Source organism: Vanacampus margaritifer, chromosome 2 (genome assembly GCF_051991255.1).
Source record: "Vanacampus margaritifer isolate UIUO_Vmar chromosome 2, RoL_Vmar_1.0, whole genome shotgun sequence".
Classification (NCBI taxonomy): Eukaryota; Metazoa; Chordata; class Actinopteri; order Syngnathiformes; family Syngnathidae; genus Vanacampus; species Vanacampus margaritifer.
The window spans coordinates 47,096,699-47,114,742 of NC_135433.1; the positions used below are offsets into that span (position 1 = coordinate 47,096,699).

General features: G+C 40.0%; 3 protein-coding genes and 1 long non-coding RNA gene across 5 annotated transcripts in view; 2 read left to right on the plus strand and 2 right to left on the minus strand.

Annotated features, from left to right (window-relative positions):
- jmjd4 (jumonji domain containing 4) lies at window positions 1-4,690 on the plus strand. The gene is made up of 6 exons (XM_077556381.1): window positions 1-585; window positions 660-825; window positions 1,514-1,639; window positions 1,780-2,047; window positions 2,624-2,770; window positions 2,859-4,690. Exons 1-6 carry the CDS (start codon window positions 333-335, stop codon window positions 3,192-3,194), a joined length of 1,296 nt encoding a protein of 431 aa, XP_077412507.1. The 5' UTR covers window positions 1-332; the 3' UTR covers window positions 3,195-4,690.
- Window positions 4,525-7,636, minus strand: iba57 (iron-sulfur cluster assembly factor IBA57). Its single transcript, XM_077556386.1, has 3 exons — window positions 7,143-7,636; window positions 6,398-6,747; window positions 4,525-5,143 (listed from the first exon to the last, which is right to left on the minus strand). Exons 1-3 carry the CDS (start codon window positions 7,484-7,486, stop codon window positions 4,737-4,739), a joined length of 1,101 nt encoding a protein of 366 aa, XP_077412512.1. The 5' UTR covers window positions 7,487-7,636; the 3' UTR covers window positions 4,525-4,736.
- Window positions 7,302-13,763, plus strand: LOC144043137 (uncharacterized). Its single transcript, XR_013291044.1, has 3 exons — window positions 7,302-7,451; window positions 13,276-13,492; window positions 13,589-13,763. It is a non-coding gene; the product is annotated as an uncharacterized LOC144043137 (long non-coding RNA).
- Window positions 8,801-18,044, minus strand: part of gjc2 (gap junction protein gamma 2) — a 20,359-nt gene continuing 11,115 nt past the window's right edge. Inside the window, exons 1-2 of one of the 2 annotated variants that reach the window (XM_077556383.1) lie at window positions 14,362-14,789; window positions 8,801-10,884 (exon numbers count right to left, since the gene is read on the minus strand). In XM_077556383.1, coding sequence (XP_077412509.1) covers window positions 9,602-10,855 — 1,254 coding nt within the window. In that variant the 5' untranslated portion in view covers window positions 10,856-10,884; window positions 14,362-14,789 and the 3' untranslated portion in view covers window positions 8,801-9,601. Of the gene's footprint in view, window positions 10,885-14,361; window positions 14,790-18,044 lie in introns of those variants that run through there. The other variant, XM_077556384.1, reaches the window with a different exon arrangement.

Sequence of the window (18,044 nt, forward strand, 5' to 3'; positions counted from 1 at the left end):
TGTTGCACTGTTTACTGTCCGACTTGAAAGTGCACAGAGAGGATGGTCCACTGCGACTATGCTTTAGGACAAACATTTCGGCTAGCAAAGACACTGGGTTTTCATTATTTATTGTCATACTATATTTTAGAATGAGTATGACTAGCGTTGTAAAAACATCCGTGAATGCGTCGTAAATTAAGTGTACCAGAATGGATATGTTCTTTGCTGTGGTGCTCCAAAATGACATCTCCGGAATTATGTCACCCCCAAGGAACAATTTTCGGACTATTTCACTTTTTCACATATTAAAATTTTAAAATTTCTCGATTTAATCTCACGTTTGCACCATCATGGACAGGGATGCTTACCGCAACTGCTGCAGTCTGGTCAAAATTCCGCGGCAGTCTTACGACCAGTTCTGCTCGTCGCATTTCGTCGACTACATCGACAAGGATTTGTCCTACTCCAAATTCTTCAAAAGGTACCTGCTTCCCAACCACCCGTGCGTCTTTTCCAAGCGATTTACCCAGGAATGGAAATGTAGGAAGCAATGGGTGACCGAGGAGGGCAAGCCTCACTTCCAAAAGCTGCTGCAAGAATTTGGTAAACATGACACTCAATGCACCCTTCCCTCGATAACACTTCATTAGTTTTAATTCTTAGTTTTTCCTTCTCAGGGGAGACTCCTGTTCCAGTGGCCAACTGCAATGCAAAAGAATACAATGCAAACCCCAAACAAGTGATGCCTTTCAAAGAATTCATCCACTACTGGAAGGAGCACATTCAGAATGGACACTCGTCTCCTAAAGGATGTCTGTATCTTAAAGACTGGCACATGTCCAGGTACAAATGCAATGCAATGCAAATGTAATGCAAGCATGTAACGACATACTGTACATCCATATTCTAGCTGGAGCCTATTCCAGCTGACTTGACGTGACATTTGATCACAGGGTACTTTCACACTGACATAATTTAGAGTCTTTAATTAGTAATTTAGAGTTTAGAGTAACATGCAAGTGTTTGGAATGTGGGAGGAAGCCAGAATGAAGACCTGGAGAAGCGCAAGGGAAGAAACCAAGATTTTATTTTATTTTTTATTTTTTTCTGGAGAGCTCAGTATTGTTCATTCGGTAATTTTACCGATTTGACATGTCATCATCATTGCTCTCTATTTTTTATTTATTTATTTTATTTATTTTTTGTATGTGGGTGAGTATGTGTATGTGCGTGCGTGAGTGTGTGTGTATTCATTAGTTCACCTAAAACCTATTTAAAAAATCCCATACCGTTCACCTAAACCGAACACTTCCAGCCAGAGTCGTGAGGCCGTCAGGAGACCCGAGGAAGGACCAAAGAAACCGAGATTTGTAATGCAGAACCCCACAAATGTGCTGCAGTCGTGCTAAGCAGTAGTCCAGTGTGCTACCCTATGTTACAGACATGTACAGTATATTTTAGGTTAAAGTAGTTCTAAAAGTGTGGGGGGGGGAAACATGCCGGACGTGTAATATCTTATTACTCATCGCAGGGACTTTCCGGAGCATCATGTTTACACTACCCCCATTTTCTTTACCTCTGATTGGCTCAATGAATACTGGGATGCACTTGAAGTGGACGACTACCGCTTTGTCTACATGGGGCCCAAAGGATCGTGGTAAGGATTTTGGTTATGGATGAGTAATGATCGGTGGAATTTGCCATTCGTATTGAGAAGGTGAAGGTTTTTGGAGACAAATATTTTTATATATTCTAATTATATTAATGCTACATTATCTAAAGATTTCTTACCCACAGGACGCCATTCCACGCCGATGTGTTCCGCTCGTACAGTTGGTCAGCCAACATCTGTGGCAGGAAGAAATGGCTGCTGTATCCCCCCGGCCAGGAGGAGTTCCTGCGAGACACGCACGGCAACCTCCCCTATGACGTCACGTCGGCCGAGCTTCGCGACGGCAGCCTTTTCCCGCGCTCCCTGGAGGCCTGCCAGCCTCTCGAGATCATCCAGGAGGCCGGTGAAATTATTTTTGTGCCCAGCGGCTGGCACCATCAGGTTTATAATCTGGTATGTTCCTAATAGATGGCGTATGATGTAAAATGTACATTTTGATTGTTTGTATGCAAATTATTGGTCTTACATAATGTTATATAATATAATTGTATACATATTATTATTTATTTATACAGTATATTTATTTATTATTTTATCTATTTGTATTATTTATTATTATTATTATTAAATATATTCATATATTTTTATATATATTAATACTAAGAATAATCTATCATTGCTGCTATGTGAAAAGCACTTAAGTCCATTTTTTCATTTTTTATTTATTTATTTTTTATTTTTTTTTAGGTTGAAACTAAATGCAGACATCCCAAAAAACGTACAAATGTAAACATTGAAGAAAAAAATGGACATAAGTATTTTTCCCGTAGCAGCGACAATAGGGCTGCTCGATTATGGAAAAAAAATAATCATCACGATTATTTTGGCGATTATTCAAATGATTATTTATTTTTTGGTACAAAACAAGAAAATGTTTACACTTAAAAACAAATAAAAAATATTATTTTAATTCTGGACCCATTCCATCAAGACTTAAAATGTAAATATGTCCCTGACACTTTCTTATAGGAGGACACCATCTCCATCAATCACAACTGGCTAAACGGCTGCAACGTGGACATCATGTGGCAGTTCCTGCAGAACGAGCTGTCTTCAGTGCAGAAAGAGATTGACGAGTGGAGAAACACCATGGTTTCATGGCATCAGCACTGTCAGGTACAAAAAGGAAACTCCAAAAGGGCTTGACTTCCAAGTTGGTACAATTTTGAAACAAATTACCGTTCACTACAACTTCCATTTCAAGGTCATCATGAAGGCGTGTTCCGGCATCGACTACGGGGAGTTCGCCTCGTTCCTCAAAATGGTGGCGCACAACCGCATGACTTTCCTGAACGCGCGCCCCTCCGGAGACGCCGCCGACTACCCGCGCCACCTTTCCGAGGCGCTCGTCACCCTCGGGCCTTATCACGCCGCCTTTGACTTGCAACGGGTAGCCCACATCCTGGAGCTCCTGCTGTGTAACGAAGATTTCAAGCTGCTCGACCACTCGGCGTCCGCTGTGCAGCCCGAAACGCTGTTGCAGCAAATTCGGGACACCATACAGTCCACCAGGGGGCAGCATCTTCTTTATCAAGACTGAGATGTCCAGTGTAAAGGGCTTACAAAGAGGTAGACATTTTCTGCTGCAAATCCGTTAACTTTAGCTGTGGAAATATTTAAAGTTGGATAATTGGCGTGAGAGTTGGTGAAAATGAACTAATTCACTGCCATTGACGGCTATAGACCTAAAAAATTAATTTGAACTATTTCTATTTGTTTTTTCCCCACTTTTGTTAAGAATATAAAAACCTAGGAATTTTGTTTTATTGTACATTTTGAACAGATATAAAATTTGTTATTAATCGTGAGTTAACTAGTGAAGTCAGGCGATTAATTACGATTATAAATTTTAATCGCCTGACGCCCCTAGTTTTTAATAATCTTTTCTATTTTTAATCATTTCTTTTTTTTAAATAATCAAAATAACTAGTGAAGTCATGCGATTAATTACAATTAAAAATTGTAATTGGCGGACGCTCCTAATTTTTAATAATCTTTTCTTCTTTTTTTTTTTTTTAAAAGAAAAGATTAAAAGAAGAAATTAGCAAAAGTGTAAAAAATGTTAAACTAATAGCAATAGTTTGAATACATTTTTTGACGTCTATAGCCGTCACTGGCAGTGAATGAGTTAATTTCTAGTTGTTTTTTTAAATGATCCACATAGTGATTTAAAAAAACAACATTTTTTTGAAGTGTTCAGATGTTTTCATAACATACATGTGATGTGTCAAAAGGATGAAGAATTTACAAATTTTAAAGCATTGCTCAAGTTAGCCTGTTTTGAGGGGGCGGTCCTGTCCATGCAAAGAGCCACTGCTCACCACACCCCCTTACTGTCCCAAAGCTAGCAGTTGACTTTTGTTACTATGGCAACTAAGGGCAGTGCCAGATGGAGACTACTTTTTTAGCTTCCAGTTTGAAAAAGCAAATGGGATTTATTTTCACTCATGGAGGCAGCACTTCACCAGTTTGTCAATTAGTGTCATCGATCCCAGCATGCGGCGCATGCAGCTGACACATCACAGAGCAGCTCTGCTTACCTATTGGCTTTTACATGGTAGTTCTTCGGTCTAACCCACTATGTGAGTGGTATTATCTTAATTATTTATGGCATCACACTTAGGCAAAATTAATAACAGCTTGTTCATAGTCACAGACTGAGGTAGATACTAGCTAGCAAAATATTTATTTGTAATATCTTTGCAGTGTTGTGTGATTGATTTGCATAAGATCTGATAGCCCCCTTTTAGCCAAGTCTGAAATTTTGAATTCCCATGTGTAGTTTCCAAATGCCCAGAATTGCAGCCCTATTTCTGCATATTGCCTGGAAATAGCTTGAATGCAAAAGATGACACTGAAGGCACTTTTTTTGTGTTCAACACTTGTAAAATATTTATTCGTACACCATCATATGTCACATTTAGTTAGAACTCAAGACGATTCATGACATGATTGGTTTGTCGCTGTGAAGTGCACGTGTCAATCTCATCGTTTGCCCTTTAAAAATAAACACAGTCAAGATGTGACATTGAAACAGCACTTGGGGCTTCCATTTGAAACGTGTCAGCAGCATTCATGTAAGTCACATAGAAGCTCCCGAGTCGCTTTTCTCATTTTCAGGCCACCAGTCGGGCACGGAGGCCTTGAGTGTCACTTGGGTGCTGTCGGCGGATTTGACCGTCAGCGCCTCCTTGGCGTGAGCCAGGCGGATCAGGCTTAGGCCCAGATTCCCCAGCCCCGCGCGGTGCTTCCCGGCCGGCTTGCCTGACTGCGTGTGCAGCGCGGCGTCCTCCTCCAGGCTTTGCACGGGCGCCGACGAGCGCACTGGCATGAGGCGCTTGCGGATCACGCCGGTGTGATGAGTCCTGGCTGTCAGCTCCTGGCCGATGTAGCAGCCTTTGCTGAAACTGATGCCTTGCATGTAGACTAAGTTGGACTCGAGTGGTAGCGCCACTCCCGGAGGAAGGTCTTTCACTCCCTCTGGAAGTCCTGGACAACAATGGCAACAGACAACAAAGAAATACATGCTTTAAAATTAACGTTTCGCACTGGGGATAAAAGGGCTACACAATATAAATGTTGTTTTTTGTTTTGTTACAATTGAATGTAATTGTTTTTCTGAGTTAGTAATATTAGAAATTTACAAAAGAGACTGGGAAGGCATTTGTTTTCTTTAAATACTAACATTTAGAAAACATTTTAATTTTTTTTTTAGAAAATGCAATTCATTCTTTAAAATAAAACGTTTAAAAAAATGCTGGGAGAAAGTTTTTCGTTAAAAAATATATTTTAAAAACTTAAATTAGAAAAGAGACAGGGATGATTTTTTTTGTTAAAAAAACCCCCCGCCAAATATACTTGCATATTTTAAGTGTAAATACAGTTTTTTTGTTATGTTTAATGAGACACAAAATTTTAACATTTAAAATAAACAAACTAAAATAATTGTTAAAGAGGAATCTTATTTATATATATATATCCATCCATTATCTACCGCTTATCCGGGGTCGGGTCGCCGGGGCAGCAGCTTTAGCAAGGAAGCCCAGACTTCCCTCTTCCCCAACCACTTCAACCAGCTCCACCGGCGGGATCCCAAGGCGTTCCCAGACCAGCTGAGAGATATAGTCTCTCCAGCGTGTCCTGGGTCGTCCCCGGGGCCTCCTGCCAGTGGGACATGCCCAGAAAACCTCTCCAGAGAGGCATCCAGGAGGCATCCAAACCAGATGCCCGAGCCACCTCAGCTGGCTCCTCTCAACGCGGAAAAGCAGCGGCTCGACTGAGTCCCTCCCGGATGACACAGCTTCTCCCTGTTTTATTTATACAGTATATATATATATATATTTTTTTAATTTAACTTTTCAAAGAAATAGAACGGGACAGTTTCCCATATTGTGGACACCTGTACATGAAGCAATATCGAAGTGAACTTGGCTGATAAGCCTGCTTGGAACTGACTTGCTTGCTTTCCTGTCTAGCTGAGCCTGCCTTTCTCCTCCCAAAAACCATAACCAAGCAACATAAAGAATCTTCCCATGATGCTTAATGCGCACTCGCTCACCACTATCTTGTAGACTGCTGTTAGACTTGTGTATACTGTATTTGAAGCTTCAAATATAAAGAAACCCAAAAGACAAATTGTTTTCCAGACCGTTTCATTCATCTCGCCTAACTACTGAAAATTCCACAACAGTTGCAGCGTCAAAACCAGATGTAGAGAGCAACACCACGATGTTTGGCACTTACCTATGCTATAGCGATGCCTGTGGTAGTCCTCAGTGTCGCCTTTCTGACAAGACCCAATCACATCTAAGGGATCCACCTGACTTTCCAGCACCAACCTCCAGCCCATGTCCTGTGTCCGCGGGTCCGCCTCCAACACAACGGCCTTTTCCAGTGAGGAGAGCTCGGGCTTACTGAAACGTTGGTTGTGACTTTGCTGCAGGGGGAGCACAGCCCACGCGAAGAGTTCTGGACATGGGCTGATGTCGATCTTCCTGCGGATTTTGTAGACTTTCAGGTGTCTCAGGAGTTTGTCAGTCATGGTGCTGTCACACTCCAGGAGGATGCCACTTCCTGTTGCCGCTTCCTTATAACTGAAAGAGCATACAACAGGAAAGGTGAAATTCTAAATTTCTGCCCATTTATTTTCCAAACCAATTTTCTTCATTTAGAATGTCCGGAAAACAACTTGACAGGAAACGTCATCAAATGCTGAGTTCATTACGGCCAGAAAAGTACAAAATATCCAGTTTGGAGCTTACGACTTCCCATCAAAGTCAACAAAAATGTCTGACGAGCTCAGTAAGATGTTGTTAAGCATTCGATGTACATTTAAGTAAGTAGATGTGATGAAAAGTAATACAAGACCAGCCTCACCAGGTTTACGCTATTTATTTCACAAAACATGAAAACAGGTACCGTTCAAACATTTCCGAGTTTTCACCAACGTACCAAAATTCCCGCGACTCACGACACGAGGACCGCTCACCTGTACATCATGACGTCATAGAGCGTTCTCCCCTGTACGTTAAGGAAGTGCGCGTACATGGCCCCGCCGTCGGCCTCCAACTGGTGCACGTTGTTAGTGACCAGCCCCTGAAGAAAGGCACCAGCTTCGGCTCCCAGGACCCGGACCAACGCCCTGTGGACCAGGCGGTAGCACGCAAGCTTGCCCGGAGCGGCTGGGTCGTCAAGCGCCGCCTGGCTGTACCTCATCACCCGGACTCCCGCTCGAGCCGAAACATCGACGCCGAAGCCGGTGTATTTGCTCGCGACGCCGCCAAAGGGACCGCTGGAGGTGAGCGCCCGCCTCACGATACAAGACAGCTTCATGGTGAACACCTCCGTGAAAGTTTACTGCGTGGAGAAACAAACAGGCTAGAGTCCGCTTAAATAAGAGTTGTTGACAGCTATGTTCTACAGGACACTACGGAGGTCGCCATTTTGTATACCCACAATCCTTTGCTCCACAATAACAGTGGAGCATCTGAAGCTGGACGTCAAAGTGCTCAGTCAGGATTTCCCATGTCACTCTTATTTTACATTTTACAAAGTTACGTGTTATCTAATATATATATATATATATATATATATATATATATATTCGTAACCATAAGTTGAGTTCAATAAATTACATTAAATTTAAGGTAAATTATTGGCAAGAAAGCCAACATTAGTGTTATCAAAATTAACAATAATGGGTTATCGAACAGTGAGGGATTTTTTTGGAAAACCCTGCATTTACACGTATAAATAAAATTTCCATAACAGCTAAATGAACCTCAAAATACAGTATAATATTTTAATTCTGTCTCTAGCCATTTATATTTAGAAATATAAAATAATATAAATATAAATAATATTAAAAGGCTGTATTTCTTCTTCTTCTTAGTATTATTATTATTATTATTATTATAATAAACAAAAACAAAACTAAACAATGTAGAAATATTTTTTGTGAGACATTAATTAATTTATAGTAAATTAATCTGAATAAATAATGCACAATAAATGGCAAATACTGTAAACATACTCCTTACACGGTTTTTACTCGTTTACATATTTTTGTAATAGCCTGCATGAATGTCAAAATACAGTACAATATTTATTTTAAGACTCTACTGTATACAGTATATCATCATACACAAAAAGAGACATGAATTATGATTAGGCCTTCAGTAAACAATTTGGACTTAAGTTGACAAATTCAAATATAAACGTTCAAGGCAGTGAATGAATGAATAAGAAACCTGGAAACTATTTTAAATTTATCCATTCTCTGTACTGCTTGGTGCATCTTCACTGGAGTCATGAGTGTGCTGGAGCCTATCACTGCTGACCTTGTGTGGGAGGCAGGGTAGATCCTGAGCTGGCCAATTGCAGAGCACTTTCATACTTACCAACAATTCATAGTCTTCAAATTAACCTACCACGACCAGGCATGTTTTTGGAATGTGGGAGCAAGCTGAAGTATCTGGAGAAAACCCACAAAGGCATGGGAAGAACATACAAACTCCACACAGGAAGGGTAAAAGCCTGGATTTCAACCCACAACCTCTGAACTGTGAGATGCAAACCAGTCACCCACTATTCCACCCCTATTTTAAATTGTCAAACTCTCCTCAATAAAAAATGTGTGAAACAGAGTTTACCAATAACTTTATTTTCTTTTTCCAGACTAAAATACAAGAACAGTCTTGAAAAGTTTGAGGCACTTTGATGAATGATAAACGTGAAGGCAGGAGTAAATGTTAAAATCCATTTTTAAAACACATTTTCGAGAACCAACATGCCTACTAAACGTAAGTACCTGTAGTTTTATCGCTAAACGTCTATTGTAACCTATGTATAGCATGCGTCATCTTTTGATAACAAAAAATAAGTATGATATAAAATAACCATTTCTCTTGTTTATAAAATATGATATTGCTTTTTTGGGGGGTGGGGTGGGGGATAGTAAACATGCAGTGACTGAAAATGAATGGATCTGTTAGCAGGAGCACGCTTAGGTATGCGCCGATTCTTAGCAAAGCATGTCACATTTAATCTGCTTCCAGCAACTCTCATTCAAATTATCCATACTATCGAAACAAATCACCATTCATAAATACCCTTCTTTCCGACAACAATCAGCAGTCATCCTTCTCAAGAAATCAGCTAATGAATCCATTTTTGGCAACAGTCAATAAATAACTTGGAACAGTCTTGGTTTCTGTTTTGATGAATTAGTCGAGTTAGAGATGTAACTAACTAGGCGTACGTTCAAGCACAAAATGACACTGGAACATAACAAAGACAATTCTCAGTTTCTTGGTAGGTGTGTGTGTTTTAAAACTCTAAAGTCCGGTATGTTGGGTAATCCTTTAAATGGTCTGATTGTTGTCCAAAGTAGCACAGGTCTTCATGTGCAGAGTCTTTAAGATAAAACTGTTAAAACACAAAATATTTCTAGATCCAGACAGAAGTTTTTCCGTTTTTTACAATGGTGGCAGCCTTCTCCGTGGCCGACTTGGGCCTGGCACCTTGCTTCTCCTGGACTGTGTTGACTCGATTTTGCTCCGCCATAGTCGCCCCAGACACAGGACTGCTGGTTCTGGAGGTCTGCTGGTGATTTTTTGTTTGGTACGTCTGAAAGGCCATGTCCAGCTGCTCCTGGGCCACCCTCAAGTGGCGGTGAAGGCTCGCCAGTTCGGAGGGGATGTTCTCATCTGGGCTGGTGCACTGCTGCTCCTGGGCCACGTTGGCCATGTTCTGCTCATGGGTGGTGATGAGGCTGTTAGGCATCCTGCTAGGCTTGTCTGTCTTCATCACAAGGTTGTATCCAGGAGGGGAGGCTGGGATGTTGCGGGAGAACGGGTAGCCGAAGCTCCGCCGACCTCTGTTTTTCTTGAGGCGCAGAGTGTCTCGAAAAGTGCCGATTCCCAGGTGAAGCATTTCGCACACGTTCAAGATGAGGCAGAGGCAGCTCACCACATACATGATGAGAAGGAAGATTGTTTTCTCGGTTGGCCTAGAGATGAAGCAGTCCACTCGGTGTGGACAGGGGACCCTGTTGCACACAAAGGAAGGACTAACTCGAAAGCCGTACAGGAGGTACTGTCCCGCAAGGAAAGCGATCTCAAAGATGGCTCGTGACAAGAGCTGAAGAACGTAGATCCGCATCAGCCCCTCTTGAAGGATTCTTCGCCGACCGTCATGCTTTGGTTGCTCTTTACAAGTGCTGCTCACCAACTCAGGTTTGGTCTCCGGACCCTCCAGCGTGTCTTCGTAGATCATCGGTTCCGCGTCGTCATCCTCCCCCTCCAAGACGTCCTCCAGATGGTGGCTTCCCCTCCATCTGGAGTGAGCCGGCGGCTTTTTGCGGACCCTGTGACCCCTCTGCCGCTCCTGCTCGGACGATCGAGCGATCTTGTGGATTGCGTAGCCCATGTACATGATGGAGGGTGTGGAGATCATGATGATCTGGAAGACCCAGAAGCGCACGTGCGAGAGGGGCGCAAAGGCATCGTAGCACACATTGTCACAGCCCGGCTGCTTGGTGTTGCAGGTGAACTTGGTCTGCTCGTCCGAGTAGATGGACTCCCCTCCGACTGCTGTGAGCACGATTCGGAAAATGATGAGCACGGTCAGCCACACTTTGCCCACAAAGGTGGAGTGGTTGTGGATCTCTTCGAGCAGACGTGTGAGGAAGCTCCAACTCATGTTGCCCTCGCTAGCTTTTCAACTAGAGTCTGTGGAGAGAAGAAACCGAATTGAATCATTGTGTAGGGAATGGTAGGATCCATTGCCTAGGCCCAATTCCTGATCTCGCAGTTTGAACTAGCGACCTTTTGGTCTTTGGTGGATTTGTCTCTCATCCACAGTTTAAAGAAATCCACTTAGGGCAGTAGCAATAAGGACTTGGCTTGGGTTCTGGAAGTTCTGAGGTTTAACCCATTGAACGGAGACAAGGTAAGCGAGATCTGACAACATGAACTATCTGAGTAAAACGGATGTGACAGAACGTCAAAGCTAATTTAAGATTGAGAGTCATGACATGATTGTCTGCACTTTACGTTCAGGTTCTTATTTTCCACCAAAAGTGAACGTGTTATGGAACATGGTCTTTCAAATTGCTCGGTTACAATTAGTTGTCACTCTGCCTAATCTACAAATGTGCAACTCTACAACTAAGTAAATCTTTAGCAAGCTGCCTATTTCTGAAATTGTGTCTGTCAGCAATCTGTTTTGAATTTTGAGTTGGGAAGCTAGGTTGGGGGAACAACTGCCATTTTCACGCGATGGCAAGAGTCTGTTGGAATCAAAAGCGGTACGGGGGCACAATGAGCAGCAACTCATTTTCATGAGACTGAACCAGGCTGTTGCAAATGTTGAATAAACATTTGCCAGACACTCTCAAACCCTCTTTATACTCTCAAACCGCAGAGAAATTTTGAGCATGTTTAAAATTTGGTGGCAACAAGAAAAACGGTTTGAGAGTATTAAGAGGCATTTGGAGTGTCTGTCAGTGAGATACGGGCTTTACTGGAGAAAACAGGAAAGACGAGATCGGGAACCTCACAGTCTCTTTATAGCCATGATCTAACAAGTGGCCCAGTTCAACTTGTCAACATTATGGTTTGAACAGTAAATCGTAGGGGTAATGCTACATGCATTTGTATCTGGAATTTTCGGTATGGTAGAGTGTAACTGCCTCTTACTCTAGCCACACATCTACTCCGTAAACAAACACAGTGCAGCTCAGCTTCTGCCCAGTGTACGTCATGGCTGGCGATAATTTATTTATTTATGTATTTACTTGTTGTGCTCATTATAACCCTTAAGGGAAAATTAAATTAATTTTACATGATTTTTTTTTTTTACCCCTTTACAATTGGTTAATTAAAGTATATGTATTTGTTTTAATGCATTTTTTATATTTTTTTCTCATTTAATAATTAGTTGATTGGTTGCAGTAAATAATACAAAAATATATATATTTTAAATTTATATATATATACAGTATATATATATATATATATATACAGTATATATATATATATACATACATTGTATTATTATTTTATTAAATAACAGAATAATTATTCATCCGTCCATTTTCTGTACTGCTTATCCTCATCTGCCTATCCTAGCTGACTTTGGGCAAGATGTGGGGTACACCCTGGACTGGTCACCAGCCAATTCCAGGGGACATAGATAGTAGGGGTGTGAATTGCCTAGTACCTGGCGATTCGATTCATATCACGATTCGTATCACGATTCGTAGGTCACGATTCGATTTGATACGATTAATCCCGATACGAATCTATAAATTGATTATTGGGATTTTTTTAAAACTCAGATTTAGAAAATACTAATCAGTAAACTTGTACATGAACACTGTAAGATTTGTATGAAAATGTATTTATCTGAAAATTCAGGTTGCAGTCTCTTTCATGTTTGAACAGCACTGAAATAAAATATTAAGGCTTAATGTTCCATTAATATAACATTCTTCCATGCTTAATGTGTGAATCCTAACCCCAAGTAAGACGTTTTGTTGAATATTCCCATAAAAAATAGAATTTTAAAATCGATTCAGCCACATATTGAATCGATTCGAGAATTGCACGCTGTAATATTGCAATATATTGCCGAATTGATTTTTTTCTAACACCCCTAGTAGATAGTATAGAAACATATAGATAACAATTCACATTCACACCTAAGGACCATTTAGAGTCTCCAATGAGCCTAACTTGTGTTTTTAGAATGTGGGAGGAAACTAAAGTACCTGGAGAAAACCCAAGCAAGCACGCGGACAACATGCAAACTTCACACAGGAAGGCCGAAGGGCAGACACAAACTTATGACCTCTGAACTGTGAGCCAAGGGGCCTGCCGCTCACTGATTAATTAATTATCATTGAGTTAATTATCAATAATGCAACTTAAGAAATAATGTAATTATTTTATTTAAAAAAAATATATATTTTTTTAACTTAATTTCAACAAATGACCCGATACATATGTATGTTTCAAATATCAAATGTGGCCCCAAGGCACAAAAAGTAGTAGAAGTCTTTAGTAGTGTGTAATTTTGTAGCAATAGACAAAAATATTTGGCCTTCGTTCTCTTCACAGTCTCTTTCATGCCATGATGAGCCCCCCATTTCTGAGTTCATGGTGCCCCGCGCTCCCCGGCGTGGGATGCGCCATCTCCCTTGCCATCTGAGAGAACAGGAGAGGCTCTGCTGTGCCCCCCCCCCCCCCAATTCCTGCACACACACCCCTCATGATCCAGCACTGCCGACACTGGGGAAGGTTTTGGCCTCGTGGAGACAGATGGCACCAATGGTGGGTAAGTGTGCCTCCGGATGGGATGACAGGAGGGGCTGCCTCACTATGAATACTTCCATTCAAATTATGCCTTTAAAATGAGTATGTTGTACTGTAGGTCAACTGATGTCATTCTAAACAGGTGCAAGGAGAGGTTTGGTTCATTTAAACAGACTATTACTATTACTACATCACTCTAAAATGAACTTGAGAATGAGATGATCACATGCTGTCTTACAAAATAATGTTTTGTGGTGAGACTATTAAAAAATACATAAAGAAATTTATGACAATTATAGAAAAGAATGCAGTCGTTTATGAAAATCATTCTATCCAAGACCCCCCCCCATAATTTCCTTCTCAACATTTTTTTCAAGGTCATATTCATCTGTAACATTGTTTGATGATAAAGTACAAAAGCAAATAACTAATAACTTTAAAAATAATAATAACCTATTTAATATACAATACAAATTACATAAAAAAACAAAACTACATTACAAAACTATTACATTCACTTTACAATTTACTGAGAGATATCAACAATGAAGGTGTTAACCTTTTGCCTCACCCATGTTCGAAATGAGGAAACTAAAATATTAGGTCTCAGTGTGATGCGGTTCACCAATACAAATGACAGCCATGCCAAAATTTGTCATATGAAATACAGCATTGAGTCTCACTTGCTGCCTATTGAACTATAGCTTATGTGCGGTAATATAGTTTGACATTTCAGTGATCAAGTATTGGCTATCGACATATACATGTACAGTATACATATAATGTTACTTAACCGCAGTATGTGGTTTTGCATTTACAGCTGATTTTTACAACATGCCCATTTCAATGAATTATATTATTAATAGATATGTCAATAATCAAAAAACCCACCTGGAGAAGTGGCAAATGCATATCCCGTCCTAAACGTCCCCTTTTTGGTCCCCTGCCCAATCTGAGGCGAAGAATACCACCTCCATCCTAAAGTCCTAGACCCCTCTGTTCTATGGATACTTTTCAAAGCTCCGAAGCAACACGTTCAACTTTCTTTTTGGATCAGTTTTACTTCCTCACATTCTGGCTCATGTCTGGATTCTGTAACACCAGCTTTCTGAGCATGTAGGAAGTCTTATTAAATAATAAAAAGGAACAACATGAGAAAAAAAATAAATCCTCCTCTGGCAAGAGACCCTCATCCAAGAGTTGAGATGTGAAAATATGGTAGTGCAGAAGGAAATCAGCACCGACGTGAGGGAGCGTGTTCATCCCCACACACTCGGCGCTCATGTGCAACATTTGTAACACAGATGATGAGGGTTCCTCGCGCTTTCCCCTCCTCTCTCTGTATGTATATCTCTCTCTTTCTCTCTCTTGCTCTCTCTGTCTCCTTATGGCTTACGCTACGCACACTGACTACAATGACACCTGTGCGATCTGAGACTCAATTAAAGAGTCATAGTGCCTTTACATCAAAAATAAAATGAGACATTTACAAAATAAGGTTCTTATTGTAGTTGAAGAAAGAATTGGTGCCGTATTTGTCATAGAAAAAAAGTATAAGTATAAGTGGTATTTCTATGAGGAAAGGGTGGCAATATTACAAGAATGAAGTAGTGCTCCTTTTTGACAATTAAAGTTGTAGTTAACGAGAATAAAATGTTTTTTTTTCTAGAGTCAAATTATTTTCATCATTTTATGACTAATTTGTACTAAGTCACTCAATTCATGCATTTTGTCATTAGGGCCAAGGCGCATAAAGCCATGGTTGAAAAGATGCACAAACAGGAAGTCTGCTATTTTGGTTGTAAGCGGCCATTTTAGGTGTCAGTTTGGCCATTTCAAAGGCGTACTCCCAGCCATTTTCACTGAAGCAACTCCCTTCGCTCCTGACTGGTTTACTGGATTTTGACTGATTTTGCCAGGCCCACAGAATATTGAGTTCTATTGCTATAAAAACATAAAACCTACCAAAAGAAAGATTTGAGTCGCTTCTTTCATCAGGAAAAAAAATAAAAATATGTTTCTGTTTTGCAGCAATTAGAATTAGAATATAGCTAAGTTTCATCAGCATTCACAAATCTGTCTAGAACTGTGGGGAAATCAGCTTGTTTGCAAAATGGCCCTGGTTGATCTCTTATACTCTGCTGGCCGTTTTGTAATTACTACCATTGCTTCTCTGCAGTTCAGAGGCTGCATCAATGCCTTCTGTATGCTCTAGCATAAAAAAAGCATAAAAATAAATGTATAAATACGTCTTTGGGACACTTAAAACATTTAAAATAGAACGTATTTATACATTTTTGGGAGCAAATCAGTTAATTGCAATACATTTGTATTGTCAACAATGCGTGTGGGCAGAGCATGGTGGTTGGCTGATTCTCTATAAACACAGCACTTTAATATGGCAGCACAAAAGATTCGATCAAGAACAAATGTTTTGAGTGTGATGAAGGGGGTGTAAAAAAAAAAGAAGTTTTGAGTACAAAAATATTTTAGAGCCATGAGTGGCTTCAGAGCAGATCCGCTCAGTCACATGTAGTAATGATAATATTTACATATTCCATCCAGGATCATGGACAGATAACAGAGCGTACCCTAGCTCGCTGTCATATTCGGGAAGGGATCCTTCAAAAGTCAAATTAACAGATGGCGGTTTAGTTTCTGGCTTGTATCTATCTGGCCATCGTCACGGTGACCATAAAATGCTAAAATGTTACTCTTGCATGATCCTCAATAACCCTTAATGATGACTTGCTTTCGCGATTGAGGCCCACCTAAAAGGGCTCTGTAATTGTGTATATAGATGCCACAAGATGGCGGCCAAGCACTTAAAACGGAAAGGCCAATAAAGCATTAAGACCATACATCTAGCATGTGCACAATAGTAAACCCATGTTACATAACTGAATTCAGCAGTTAAATTATTCGCTACAAAAAAGCTCATCATTGGCATTAGGTCATATATTAGCCTAATTAACATGCTAGCATAAACTTTATAGCACTGAATAGAAAGTGCTATAAAGTCGTTTAACTTATCTGTTGGCATTTATACACAATAATAAATGTTAGGGAATACAGCCAACTTGTTACAGCAAACAATGCAGCTGGGCACTGGGTGCATTAAAGTACCGCCAGCAAAACAGTACCTCTCAAAACGCAGTCGAAAAAACACTATCAATGAATTAAACCTTACAACAGCAACACCAAGATTCCACAAGTTGGCACTAAAGTAACACATGATTGTTGCTTTGACCTGAAGACAAAAACAGCGAACAGACAAGTTTTTCAGTAAATAACAAAGGATAGGTTACAAAAAAAATATTTTTTTGCAAATGTTGAATCGCAACTATGCGCCGATTGACTGTAATCTGTAACATCCTATCAGCATCATTGTCTCAGTTTTATCCGAGAAGAAGCAAGACGAGAGGATCTTAGTGCTGTCTGAGTAGTTTCCAGTCCAAAGAAAAGCCATATGGGCCTGCAGGACTCCTCGCCTCGCAGCCTGCCCTCTCCATGTGACGGAGGAGATGTGGCGTAGCTAGCACCCCTGGTAAGAAGACAGGGGATGCTGCTGGAGTGAGCGTTGGGGATTTGGACATGTGCAATCCCGCAGGGACAAATCAGCACGTGTTTAGCTTTTTTTTAAATTTATATTTCCTTCCTCCCCTCCAACTTTTAACACTTTTTTTCCCCTGCTGCTTCTTCCAAAATCTTTGCCTCCTCCAAACGACGCAGATGGCTGATAAGTGAACATTGGAGGCACTCAAAGTCAACGTCACTTTGAGTGAGCGTTCCTCGACAGTGAGTGGAAGTGGCTGGCTGTGATGGACAATTAGCACTCGCAGGTCGCAGTGATTTAATGAATCATGATACTGAAACGAACATCCTCTCTTTAAATAGCGCTATTTGACAGATACAGTAGCCGTTAGCCTTTTATTTTGCTCTGAACCGACCATAAAAAAAATTCCATATGACTTTCTTAGCGACATTTTTTCCATTGGAATTACATCAAAGACAATTTGATATAATAAATAAAATAAGAGTAATGGAAATGAAATGAATTGAATGACAATGCATACATGTGTACAAAATATTTTATTAAAAACTTTTTTTTTAAAGATCTAAAATTGAGTCTAATTGGAATACACAAATAATAATAATGATAACAAATAATACTTATTATTATTATTTCTAGTTGGATTGCACAAATGCCTATAATGAGTACTGTAAATTACCAGATACAAATAAATAACACTGCATACGTCTTTCTTCTTCTTCTTATAACTTTAAATTATATTAAATAAATTAATTGGGGGGGGGGTAACCATACATAAAAATATTCAATTGCGCTACATAAATGTCAATCTACTTAATTAAATAACAGGAAATGAAATTATACGTGTCTCCAGTATATATTTTTTATTTAATTTTACAAAAAATATAATTAGAATAACTTGTGATAGAGAAATGAAATTAATTCTAAAAAACACAAGTTGTAATAGATTTGTTTTATTGAAATCTATCCAAGCATTATTTATTTTTTATTTTACAAATATTTTTATTTTATTTCGTATTTT

What these genes read in the sequence shown, in the direction of transcription:
- jmjd4 (XM_077556381.1), top strand. Translation starts at nt 333, where the DNA reads ATGGACAGGGATGCTTACCGCAACTGCTGCAGTCTGGTCAAAATTCCG. An exon ending in ATGGGGCCCAAAGGATCGTG is followed by an intron (nt 1,640 to 1,779) that starts GTAAGGATTTTG and finishes TCTTACCCACAG; the next exon opens with GACGCCATTCCACGCCGATG. An exon ending in ACCATCAGGTTTATAATCTG is followed by an intron (nt 2,048 to 2,623) that starts GTATGTTCCTAA and finishes ACTTTCTTATAG; the next exon opens with GAGGACACCATCTCCATCAA.
- iba57 (XM_077556386.1), bottom strand. Translation starts at nt 7,486, where the DNA reads ATGAAGCTGTCTTGTATCGTGAGGCGGGCGCTCACCTCCAGCGGTCCC. An exon ending in TATGACGTCATGATGTACAG is followed by an intron (nt 6,748 to 7,142) that starts GTGAGCGGTCCT and finishes ATGCTCTTTCAG; the next exon opens with TTATAAGGAAGCGGCAACAG. An exon ending in CAGGCATCGCTATAGCATAG is followed by an intron (nt 5,144 to 6,397) that starts GTAAGTGCCAAA and finishes ATTGTTGTCCAG; the next exon opens with GACTTCCAGAGGGAGTGAAA.